This window comes from Quercus lobata, chromosome 4, assembly GCF_001633185.2.
Source record: "Quercus lobata isolate SW786 chromosome 4, ValleyOak3.0 Primary Assembly, whole genome shotgun sequence".
Lineage (NCBI taxonomy): Eukaryota > Viridiplantae > Streptophyta > Magnoliopsida > Fagales > Fagaceae > Quercus > Quercus lobata.
The window spans coordinates 83,848,838-83,862,467 of record NC_044907.1 but is presented as its reverse complement, the minus strand read 5'-3'; the positions used below and the strand labels follow the sequence as shown (position 1 = coordinate 83,862,467).

Genomic DNA, 13,630 nt, shown 5'->3' with positions numbered 1-13,630 from the left:
TTTTTCTTCTTTTAAATATTTATATGAGCTGTTATATATATTGTTATACTGACTCAATAAATTTCACAATATTTTCACAATTATTGAGATATCAATTTCTCATAGGTCGAAATAAAATAATAAAATATTAGACTGTGACCAACCACAACTAAAAATAAATGGTGTGAAAATGTTGTAACACTTGTTAGGTGAATGTGTAAAAACTATGGCACATCAATATGTACTGTTCATCACTTCATTGGTGTGCGTTTTTTTTTTTCATCAGTTTGTGCTCTTTTTTTAAAAAAAAAAAAAAATTTATATGAGCTTGCATATATATTGTTATACTGACACAACAAATTTCACAATATTTTCATAATTATTGAGTTGTCAATTTCTTATAAGTTGAAATAATTAAAATAATAAAATATGAGACTGTGACCAACTACAACTGAAAATAAATGTTTTATGAAAATGTTGTAACACTTGTTGTTATCACAATATTTTCTCAATTGTTGAGATCTTAGTTTCTTATAGATCAAATAATAAAAAAATGCTAAGTCCACATCATTTTCGCATTAATTTCATAACAAATCATAGGTAAGTTACTATTGATGGATAAAAAAGTGATATTAGTTGTGGGTTCATTTTAAAATCAATAATTTCTTGTCAACTAGAATTTTTTATGAAAATATTATAGAGATTACATTTCTATAAAATAAATAATAATATATCAGGCCGAAACTTGCCATGGCTGAAAATAAAGGTACTACGAAAATACTGTGACATTTTGTGGTGTTGTTAAACTTCTTTTTTGGTTTAGTCAAATTTGGTAAGTAAAAATTCACCGTCTCATTCACAATTTTCTTTTGTTGGTTTTTTGTTTGTTGTTTTTCATTAAATGCATATTTTAAAGTGGTTGTCCCAATTAAAAATCAATAACAATTTACCATCTAAGATTTGTTGTGACAATATTGTGGATGTAGCATTATTCTAAAATAAAATTATAAAATATCATATTAGGGCTCTCCATAGCTAAAATAAAGGTATTGAGAAAATATTGTGACATTTTATTGTGTTCTTGACTTTTTTTTTTTAGCCAATTGGTTGAGCTGAAATTCATAGTTTTGTGGACAATTTTCTTGGGCTAACTTTTTTATTTTTTGAACACATTGTTTAAATTTAAAGACACATAGTTTTACTAACAAAAAAATATCATGGAAAAAAATACTTTTCCCCTTTATGTTTGGGATAGTTTTATCTCTCAACTTTAAAATTGAATAATTTCCTTCTTTATATTTTGTACACAATTTTATAGTTCCTACTGTTACTCTCTTAGTTAAACACTAACAAAATCTTATGATTCATAGAATATTTCATTTTGCAATATCTAAAATTCTTTATTAAATTTTAATATCTCAAAAATTTTCTTTGTGTATTTTGAGTTTTATGTGTTAGTCATACTTAGAAAGTAAAGATGGTGATGTATGGTATTCTATTTGTTACCTAGAGAACACTAATTTAGTAGTGGTTTAAATCTTCTAAATTTATAATTTTATTTAATCAAAACTTCAATGACATATGTCTTTTGTTATTTTGTTATTTATTTTTTTATTTTCTTTATTAAAAAGGTGTTTATTAAAAATTAAGTAAACTAAGCATCGTAGTTAGGCTCAAAAATTAAAATGATAAAAAGGAAGTATGAATAACAAAATATTCATTGTAAATGGTTGTAGGTATTTAATTTGACGAAGAGTTTCAATTGTAACATATATCATCATTTATTGCGAAAATTTGAATGTTGTGACAATGTTTTATCAAAACTTAGTTGTTAATTGTTGGAAGGTGACGACATTTATATCATTTTTAGTAGAATTTTTTTTTTTTTTTTTTGGTGAGTAGATACTGTCTTTAATAAATAGGTTCTATGAAATGAAAAAGTATTTTGTATCAAATGATACTACGTCATTCGTATCAAAATCCAATAAACGAGAGACATGTGTGCAAAAATAACTACCTATTAACACATGTATTTCAATTGCTAGTGGCTTATTTTTTTTGCTGACATGTCTTACATTTATTGGATTTTGATAACGCTAACATGATACCATTTGATACCAAATATCTTTTCCTAAGAAATTATCATACTAAATAGATAGTTATATGTTAAATAACTATTTTAAATTTAAATACATGGTATAATACTCCTCCCAAAAAAAAAAAAAAAAAAATCTATCTAAATTTCCTCAACAGAAAATTTAAACAAATATTTCCATTGCCAAAGTTTCTGTACATTGATCCATGCATATCTCACAATTTTTTTGGACTTAGAAATCATAGAAATTGGATACATCACACAAGGTTGATTACCCAACTACCAATTTTGTAAGTGGCGATTGTTATATTGATTCTTTTCTCTCTATCTCTCTTGAGTTGTAAATGAGTCAAGCCTAATTAATTTAAATTAGAATTGTCCATCTAATTTTATTTTGAATGCAAATTAATTTTTGAATTCATCAACAAATTAATTTTATGTTCAACCTCTTTTTTTTTTTGTTGAACAAATTTGAGCTTGTTCACATCTTTAAAGATTCTTATCTCATCACAAATCAATGATAATTAATAATTAAAGGTTAAAAGGTTATTTCTATCATTATAATTTGCATGAATCTCGATTTTCACCTCTAAACTTTAAATATATATATATATATATATATATTTGTCCTTAGATCTATTGAAAATGTAATACTTTTTATCCTTATACTTTAAAAATATAATTTTTTCATCCCTAAAAATCTTGAAAATTTTTTAAACCTTTTTTTTTAAAAAGCAGTATAATGCTCTCAATGGTATATGAATGAAAAACAATTTTTTTTAAATGTTTAGGACATCCATACAAACTTTAGTGTTGAAAATAATATTTTATCCATAATTAAAAAATAGGTAAATTACATAATTTGAATTAATTGGATAGAATTATTTATATTTATGAACTTATAAATATTAAATTCACCAAACTTATATTTTTAAAAATCATATATAATCACTAAAAATAAACTATTTATATCATCAATAAATTATAAATAATAATTTGATATTTTATAAACTCATTTTTCAAACTTATACTATGACTTTTGAACGGAGTTTGTGGTTTGCTTTTGTGTTAAAACTTCTTTTCTCTATCCCTTTTGTGTGTGTATGTGTGTTTGTTTCTAGTGTGTGTGTAGGATTTTTTTTAAAAATAACTAAATCCTTCAAATTATTTTATTAGTTGGGCAACTTTCCAAACTATTTGGATTTCTAGCAATTCGAATCTAATAGACTCGATTTTGCTATTTAAAAATACACTTGGAAATCGAGTGTGATACACTCGATTTTCAAACTCGAGTTTCTCACACTCGATTTTCAAGTGCATTTTTAAATGGCAAAATCGAGTCTATTAGACTCGAATTGCAAATAGTTTGGAAAGTTGCCCAACTAATAATATTGTTTCGGATTTATAGTTATTTTTAAAAAAAATCCGTGTGTGTATATATATATATATATATATCAAGTCTTATGCTAACAAACTTATTCATAAATACATTATTATGTTTGAGTTTTAACCTTGAGATTATCTCATATTACAATTAACTTGTTTGATACAGTTAGGAGAATTTGTATCGTTCATGTAGGACAAAAAACTAGTAAACATACCACTCTGAGAAGCCTTTGGCGTTATATTATTGGGATTCGTTGAATTTGAAGGCACTGGCGTTGTATTATTGGGATTCGCTAAATTTGAAGTCTCTGGCGTTATGATATAGAGACGTTCTGATCTTGTTGAATCTTCAGGAATGAAATTCGTCATATTTGTCCAAAATTTGCATCTTGTTGCATTTTCATATAGATAATAAAAAGCCACAAAGCTACAGTTGTTCCAGCAACTAACTTTACAGTCATTGATGGCAAGATTTGTGTCTGGAATACTATAATAGTGGGGATGAAAAAGATTGTCTACATCAGTGAAACGACCACTTTTAAAATCAACTTTGTCACCATTATGCCTACAGTCTGACTGAAGATTTGCGACGTGAGTTGAACCCAGAACCCCACAAAAGTAAGGTACGGAAGATCTTCGATAATTGGGTTGGTTCGAATCAAAGTTTTGCTAGGTTGATGCAGTCCAAGATTGCAGATGTTGACTCAAGACAAAAGAATTGTGACAGAAAAGAATGATTTGGGTTTGAGAGGAAGCACTGGGGGAAGGATTGGAACCGAAAGATCAAGGGTGCCCACTACTCTGGTGAACAAAGACCATACTTCTGGCAGGGATGAGGACAAAATGACTATCATCAAGTTATTGATGAGTAGTGAATTTAGTGATGCTGTTAAAAATGCAGGGCATACTGCAGGGCATATTGCAGGACAGAGTGGCATGAGACAAGGTACAAGTGTGATGGCTAGTACAGTTGCTGCTGAAGTGAAGAGCATTGATCAAGCCACGAGGGTTGTAAAGAATGCAGCACTAGCTGATAGGCAGTGCAGGGACCAAGCCACACAGGATGCATCAATAGCTGACCAGAGTAGCACTGAAGTCTGGGAAGCAATTGAAGCAGTTCCACATCACGAGTTCTTCATTCAAGAGCGCTGAGGATTTGAGTCCCGTGATTCTAGGAAGTAGTTAGTCAGTATTGACACGTGTAAATTCCAGAAGTTTAGCTAACTAACTTTGGCGCCACTTTTTTGAGAGTTAGTTATGTTCACTGTGTATATAAACAGAGCATTGTGTATTTTATTCATTAACTTCGTGTATTCTTTTTTGATCAATGAAATTCTCTCTATTCTATTTAGATTTCTCTCAGATTTTTTCATGGTATCAGAGCGGCTAGCACAGTTTACACTGATTTCCTAGTTTTTGGTTTGGTTCCAGAAGTTTTCTTTCGTTCCAAACAGAAATTTTCCTCAAGAAAATTTCCTCGTTTTTTTTTTTCTGCTGAGAAATCGTTCGAGAATTTCTTTCTGTTTCTTCTTTTCATTGAAGTTTCTTTTGTTGTTCAAGCTTTGAAGATCACTCATGGCTTCTGTTGAAGGAAATGATCACTCTGATTCAACACAACCTCAATCCATGCGACCAGTCTCAAGTTCTAATACACAGAGCAATCCACCCAATCCTTTTCTGTTAAGTGCAAGTGAGAATCCAGGCAATATCTTGGTCACACAGCCATTGTTGGGAATGAGGAACTATCAATCTTGGTCTAGGGCTATGGTTCTGGCACTCACTGCCAAGAAGAAGATAGGCTTCGTAAATGGAAAGATTGAGAAACCTGAAGATGATTCTCCATTGTATGAGGATTGGGAAAGCTGTAACACAATGGTGCTTTCTTGGTTGATCAATTCAATGCATTTTGATGTGTCAAGTGGCATTATGTATTGTGAGACTGCAAGGGAGATGTGGCTTGAGTTGCAACGTGTATTTTCTCAAGGAAATGGACCAAAGATTTATAACCTTCAACAAGAAATTTCACAGATAACTCAGAGTCAATTGTCAGTGACTGAGTATTACTCTAAGTTCAAGAAACTTTGGGATCAACTACTTCATTATGAACCCTTGCCAGCATGTACTTGTGGTGCGATGAAGACACTCAGCATTGCTCATGAGAAATCCTATGTGATGAGGTTTCTAATGGGGCTCAATGAGAATTTTGAGACTGTGAGGAGTCACATTCTCATGCTTGAGCCATTTCCACCAATGAGCAAGGTGTATTCCTTGATTCTTCAAGAGGAGGCACATAAAGGAATTGGTCATGGTAATGGTTCTGCATACATTCCTAAACCTGATTCAGTGGCAATGTATGCTAATGCCAAAGGGAATTCTGGTAACAAGGCTGGACCTAAGAAGGAAAGACCCTTGTGCACCCACTGTAACATGCTTGGACACACTGTGGACAAGTGTTACAAACTCCATGGCTATCCACCAGGTTATAAGCAGAAGGGGAAGTTCAATGTTAATCAGGTTTCCTTTCCACAAGGAACTGATGCAGAGAATACATCTGCTCAATGTCCTATTACTAAGGCACAGTGTGAGCAGCTCCTTGCTTTTTTCAAACCAGGCTTTGATCAAGGTCAAAAACATCATGCTGCATCTGTTAGTACAAGTGGAAGTGTCTCTGGTTTGACTACTGAAACTCATGGTGTGCCTGCTGCAACTGGTGTGCCTCTCTCATCAGCCCTTAACAATTCCAACTTCATTGACACTATGTCAGGTACTGCTTCCAGCTTTTCTTTCAAACCTACCTTGCAGCACTCTATATTTTCTGCTAAAATAGTTGATAAAGAGTGTTTCCATACCACTGATTGGGTCATAGACACAGGTGCCACTGATCATATGGTTCATTCAGTCACTTGCTTTACTTCTATCACCACTGTCTTAAATACTCATGTTAATTTGCCAAATGGTGAGATAGCTTTAGTCACACACGTTGGTACTATGAGGATCTCAGACAAATTTACTCTTTACAATGTGTTATGTGTTCCATCATTCAGTTTTAACCTCATTTCTGTCAGTCAGTTGGCCAAATCTATTTCTTGCTGTCTTATCTTCTTTGGGACATTGTGCTTTATCCAGGACCTTGCTCATTGGAGCACACTTGGTCTGGGTAAGGAATGCAATGGACTCTACCTGCTGGAAAGGAGCAACTCCACTTCACTATCTGCTTCCATTTCTGCTGCTTCCTTTTCTGCTGCATTACCTTCTGTTCTTAGCACTCATGTATGGCATTCTAGATTAGGACATCTGTCTAATGCCAAATTAGTTTCAATTAGGAATAATGGTGAACCACTTTGTACTTCAGTTGAGGATCTTACTTGTGAAATCTGCCCACTTGCAAAACAAAAACGTTTACCCTTCAATAAAAGTTCTCAAATTTCTGCTTCTTGTTTTGATTTGATACATTGTGACTTATGGGGTCCCTTTTCTGTGTCCACCATTGATAATTGCAAATATTTCTTGATTATTGTGGATGATTGCTCAAGGTGTACTTGGGTTTATCTCTTAAAACATAAGTCTTAAACCCAATCTGTTCTAGAAGCCTTTTGTACCATGGTAGAAACTCAATTTTCTAAAAAGATCAAGACCATTAGGTCTGACAATGGTACAGAATTTCTCATGAGGGATTTCTTTGCTAAGCAAGGCATTTGTCATCAATTGAGCTGTGTTGAAACTCCTCAACAAAATGGTGTTGTTGAGAGGAAACATCAACACATCTTAAATGTGGCTAGAGCTCTCATGTTCCAATCACACCTGCCTTTACACCTATGGGGTCATGCTGTTCTTGCAGCTGTTTACTTGATAAATAGAACTCCATCTTCAGTTTTATCCAATCACACTCCTTTTGAAACTTTGTTTGGTTCTCCACCCTCCTATTCACATTTGAGAGTCTTTGGCTGCTTGTGTTTTGCTTCTACACTTTCTAATCATAGAACAAAGTTTGCCCCAAGAGCAAAGAAATGTGTGTTCTTAGGGTACCCTTTTGGGGTAAAAGGATATAAGGTTCTTGACTTAGCCACTCAAAGTGTGTTTCTCTCTAGGGATGTTGTTTTTCATGAACATTCCTTTCCTTTTGCATCTGTTTCTGTTGATGCTTCAGATTCCATTCCTTCTTGTGTTGATGTTGTTGCTCCCTCTTCTTCAGCAGGTAATGATTCCTTTGTCACTCCCATTAGTGTTCCTGATTTTGTTCCAAATGAAATTGATAATGCCTTATTCCCTTCTTCTGTTTCTACTGATCCTGTTGTTCACAATAACATTACTTCTTCTTCCATGTCTGCTGATCTTTCACCTAGTTCTAGTCAGGTTCCTTTTCCAGCTGTCCCTTCTTCTCCACCAGTTGTACCAGCTTCTCCAGTGCCTCTCAGGAAATCAACTAGAGACACTAGACCTCCTGCATACTTGCAGGATTATGCTTGTACTGCATTTGCTCCTGGTGCTGCTTATGATCTGGCTGAGTGCATCACCTACTCTCACTTGGAACCTGGTTACCAATCTTACCTCATGACAGTTGGTTCTAGTCCTCAAGAACCTCAGAGCTTCTCCCAGGCAGTTCAAGATCCTCTTTGGAGAGCTGCCATGGACAAGGAAGTTCAAGCTCTTGAGACAAATCACACTTGGGATGTGACTACTTTACCTCCTGGTAAGCTTCCCATTGGCTGCAAATGGGTTTATAAAGTCAAGCTCAATCCTGATGGCAGTGTTGAGAGGTATAAAGCAAGATTGGTAGCTAAAGGTTATACCCAAAGAGAAGGCCTTGATTTCCTAGAGACTTTCTCTCCAGTTGCTAAGACTGTTTCAGTAAGGGTCTTGCTTGCTTTGGCTGCTGCTAAGTCTTGGCCTTTACATCAATTAGACATTAATAATGCCTTTCTTCATGGGGATTTGGATGAGGAGGTTTACATGGTCTTGCCTCCTGGTTTTCACAGTAAGGGGGAGTGTTCAGTTCCTAAAGCAGCATCTGCTCCTAAAGTTTGTAAGCTGGTGAAATCAATCTATGGCTTAAGACAAGCTTCTCGGCAATGGTACACAAAGTTGTCAGCAACAATTACATAGCTTGGTTTTGTTCAGTCCCAAGCAGACCATTCTCTATTTGTTCATAGGAATGGTTCTTTGTTCACTGCAATACTGGTCTATGTAGATGACATGATCATTACAGGCAATGATCTTGATTGTGTTGCTTCTCTGAAGTCAGTGCTAGATCAGAAGTTTGGGATCAAGGACTTGGGATCACTCAAGTTTTTCTTAGGCTTGGAAATTGCAAGGAACAAGACTGGGATCAGTTTAACACAAAGGAAATATGCTCTTGAAGTTCTTGAAGAAACTGGAATGACAGGTTGCAAACCAACTCAAACACCAATGGAGCAGCAATTGAAGTTATCCAAAGGTGGTGGAGATCTGATTTCTAATCCTGGCCAGTATAGGAGGCTTATTGGGAAGCTAATGTACTTAACCTTGAGCAGACCAGATATCACATATGCAGTACATAGGCTTAGTCAGTTCTTGGCACAACCTAGAGTACCACATATGAAGGCTGCTACCAGAATACTTCAGTATATTAAAGGCACACCTGGACAAGGTGTTTTCTTCCCCACAGATTCTGATTTGCACTTAAAGGCATACTGTGATGCAGATTGGGCTGGATGCCCTGACACAAGGAAGTCCTTGACAGGCTATTGTGTGTTCTTGGGTAATGCCTTGGTGTCTTGGAGATCTAAGAAACAAAGTATAGTGTCTAGATCAAGTGCAGAAGCAGAATACAGGGCAATGGCCACAACCACATGTGAGCTGACTTGGATATTGCATTTATTAGAGGATTTACATGTTAAACATGACAGACCTGTTTTGTTATACTGTGATAACCAGGCAGCACTTCACATAGCAGCTAACCCAGTGTTTCATGAAAGGTCCAAGCACATAGAAGCTGATTGCCATGTTGTACGAAATAGGATTCTTGATGGTACACTAAAGACCTTCTATGTCTCAACCAAAAATCAATTGGCGGATGTTTTTACAAAAGCCTTAGGAGTTGAAAACTACTTGAGATTGATCACTAGATTGGGTGTAATCAATATCTTTGCTCATGTAGTAGAATACCCTTCCCCACCTAAGTCAAGTCACAAGGCAAGAGCTGTGCTCTTGAGGGGGAGTGTTAAAAATGCAGGGCATACTGCAGGGCATATTGCAGGACAGAGTGGCATGAGACAAGGTACAAGTGTGATGGCTAGTACAGTTGCTGCTGAAGTGAAGAGCATTGATCAAGCCACGAGGGTTGTAAAGAATGCAGCACTAGCTGATAGGCAGTGCAGGGACCAAGCCACACAGGATGCATCAATAGCTGACCAGAGTAGCACTGAAGTCTGGGAAGCAATTGAAGCAGTTCCACATCACGAGTTCTTCATTCAAGAGCGCTGAGGATTTGAGTCCCGTGATTCTAGGAAGTAGTTAGTCAGTATTGACACGTGTAAATTCCAGAAGTTTAGCTAACTAACTTTGGCGCCACTTTTTTGAGAGTTAGTTATGTTCACTGTGTATATAAACAGAGCACTGTGTATTTTATTCATTAACTTCGTGTATTCTTTTTTGATCAATGAAATTCTCTCTATTCTATTTAGATTTCTCTCAGATTTTTTCAGATGCTAAACTCTCTGTGATTCCCATAGTTAGTATGGGAGGTTTGGGTAAGACAACTCTTGCCCAACTAGTGTACAATGATGATGATGTCAACAGTTATTTTGATTTGAAAGCATGGGTTTGTGTTTCTGAAGAGTTTCACATTGTAAGGTTGACAAAAGTAATTCTACAATCTATCACTTTTGAGCACCGTGATGATATTGATTTAAACTTAATACAAGTCAAATTGCTGTCGAGCATGGCAAGTGCTAATTTCAATCGAAGTAAATACTAAAAGAGAATGTTGCTGGTGAGGTTCTGGCTTTCTATGCAATGATTGAATGAGGAACCAAATTGCAATAGGCTGTTATGGTGGGATGGCTTAGTTGAAATCCATAGTCCTTTATCAGAAAATTTGTGAAGGCATGTCCTTTGTATTAAGAAAGGCGAAGTGGCTGCACTTGTACTTGACAGTAGCAGGTTTGCAGTCTTTGTTACGAAAAGCAAATACCAAGCTGGGAGATACAAGCTGTTAAGAAAGAACTTGCTTAATGTAGTATGTTCGCGATTTTCTAAGCTCTCAGCTTGCTAACTCTTTAGTTTCCTGTTTGATGCACATAGCCTGGTCTTCTTCTTATGCAACCTTTATGTTAAACTTCGTATGTACTGATGACAATTTTCAAGCTTGACAGTTTAAGAGATATAGTTCAGGATGCTGTTGACTTATCACCATTTTGACTAACGGGTTGAAAATTGTTGTTGACACTTTACTTTCAGCCATCAATGAATCCTGGCATAAAGAATAATCTGGACAGTATTGCACATTGTGCTCGAAATCATAGCTTTAAGATATACCACCATGGTGAATACTAAAGTATACTAGCTAGTAAGACCGTCATTTTGTCTCTTTTGGAATTTTTCTTGATAGTGAGAGCACATAAATTTTGGCTTTGATTTGTAGTTTATCTTTTCATTTAAAAAATAAATAAAAAGAAAGATTTGTACTTTAACTCAATTTCATTTCAAATTTTCAGATGCTTTATGATTGAAGGTTGGATGCAAATTGGGCCAGTGATCCAGCATTGGATTGATTTATTGGATTCTTTCAAAGATGGTCACATTAGCTAAATTCTGGCATCAGGTAGTAAAAACTTTTGTCTTGGTTTCTTATCTTTGTTACGTGTGAAGGTCAACTGAAATACAAAAGCTAATAAGGAAGACACGTTGACTGACTTATGCTATTTAGGAGGGACTTTGTTGCAGATATTGAATGAAACGAAGCAGCCTTTTGTAAGAATACATCTTCCAACAGAAGGTATAATATTGAAAACGACACTCTGGAACCTGAATTTATATCTTGCTAGCATTCAATGTGTTTCAAAACAAACACTAATTATAGGATAGACATGAAATTTAGATAGAAATGGGAAACTATAAACTCATATTTCTGTTTGTTTGATCTGGATTTAAGTTAATTTTAGTATGACAAGATGGTTCACCTGATTGTGTTTCAGTGGGAACAACCTTTAATTTTAGTAAAAATTCATTGCTGATGATAGATCCAGTATATTGCTTTGAAGTATACCTTATTAGCTGATTGTTCATTCTTTCTTTTTCCTTTTCTTCTCCATTTTGTTTTTCCATGTTTCTCTCTACTGTCCGTTTTATGGTTTGCTGAGCTTAAAAATTGAGGAAAGAAACTATTCAGGTCTGAGAGAGCAAACACCTAATCGAATTTTCATTTGTGTTCATGTAAATAAATATATCAGTGCTCCTTTCTCTGATCTTTTTTATCTTTCAAAACAGAAGCAAGTTAGAGAAAGTACTAGAAATTTGTGATGAATTCCTTCATTTTCGAAGTTGTCTTAAGATTAGTTTATGCTAAGGTACCTTCATTTCCATTAATATAGAACAAAAAACCAAGGTGTTGGTTGTCACTGAATTTTTATTTGTAAATTTTCTGGCAAATTTTACATTGGTTTTGTTATCTATGGGAGGCTAACCAGTTATTGTAGATATTCTAAACCATTGAAAACATGGAAGCGGCGAGCACTTCCACTCATTTTGCAAGTCTGGTAATTACAAATATATTTTCTTACCTTCATTTCATTATGTGCCACTGCTTTATTTGTTCTGTATATTCTACTTTGGTCTTCGTAGATAGTATAGTGCCTCCACACCCTTGATGACTGATCGGATCTTGAATTTCTCAACAGGCATCTGCAATTCCTATAAGAAGCTTTTGGAAGCAAACATCATAATGCCAAAATCCTTTGTGTCTTTGAGGAAGGTTTCTGTCTTTGAGAACCTTGGTCTGTTAAAGGTCATTTGTTGATCATCAAAGAATGCAACTAACAGTGCATGAAATTGATTTCGACTCTACTGAGGTATAGATCCAAATCCATGGCTTGCCTTTGGACTAGGTGTAGAAGTGGGTATGGACTCTGAAGTTTCCATGATTTGTACAGAAGCTTATGAATCCTTTTGTGGCTTCAAAGAGGCAATGGGGATTTTCCGAAAGGAGTCTATCGGAATGGCGATCCCCATCACGAATAACTACCGAAGATGGGGCGGCACTGCAGTCTGCAGATAAAAAAAACAATTGTCACTGTTACAATCAAGAAGATGGGGGACACAGTCACAAAGTGTGAAATTGGCGGGAAAGAAACCTGAAGATAAATGGGCCGAGAACTGAATATAAGTGATGGATTGAGCCTGCTCCAAAAAAACCTTTAAATTTGGCCCAACCAAAGCTTATGGTAGCCCTCAACAGCTTTGGGGAATCGGGGCCTTATTTTAACATGTGGTAGACAATTATGTATTTCTATATACTACCATTATACCTTGTGTAATATATTAGAAGAGATTGTACTATTTGACTTATAAAAAATAAAAAAAACAAGTCTTTATACCTTGTATAAAATATTAATTGGCTTTTGAAAGTTCTAAAATTCTCTGGACATAATTATAAAGCTGATTTGGCTAGTTGCAATTATTTCTCTAATAGCAAGTGTTGATTTAATCATACTGTTTAGAAGATCTGTTATATAATTTTGTTGTATAGAGATATTAACCAGTGGTCGCTGTTATTTTGTTGTGGTAGCCCTCAACTTGGTAATATTTATTTAGTTTTCCAGTAACTGTGTATGACATTTCAGTCTGATTTTTAGGGACTGGCCTCTTGTTGTTGCTTCTTTTAAGAAAGATATAGCACTCAATGTATTTACTTTCACATTAATGATTATAGGGCTTGCTCTTTAGTCTTTTTTTTTTTTTTTTGTGGAAGTGACTTGCTCTTCTGTCTTTGTATAAGGTTTCAAACTCTTTCGCTACTTTAATTTGAATAGGTGTAGGAAAATGGAGCCTATCAGCAACTTTTTTCTCTCACCTAGGACTATGCCTCTACCATCTATGGTTAATTATCAATGAACTACATAATATTAATATGTTGCACCTTGGGGTGCTAGTCTTTAGTATTGAGCTCTCCACACAACAATCTTTAATTATTTT

General features: G+C 34.8%; 2 protein-coding genes across 2 annotated transcripts in view; both read left to right on the top strand.

The window, feature by feature from the left end:
- Positions 1 to 12,563, top strand: part of LOC115986391 (putative disease resistance protein At3g14460) — a 60,352-nt gene extending 47,789 nt beyond the window's left edge. The window contains exon 13 of the mRNA XM_031109368.1: positions 12,337 to 12,563. The gene's annotated coding sequence lies outside the window, so the exon portion shown is untranslated. The remainder of the gene's footprint in view (positions 1 to 12,336) is intronic.
- Positions 8,654 to 9,922, top strand: LOC115985970 (uncharacterized mitochondrial protein AtMg00810-like). Its single transcript, XM_031108851.1, has one exon. It carries the CDS (start codon positions 8,654 to 8,656, stop codon positions 9,920 to 9,922), a length of 1,269 nt encoding a protein of 422 aa, XP_030964711.1.
- Positions 12,564 to 13,630: the final 1,067 nt, after the last annotated feature.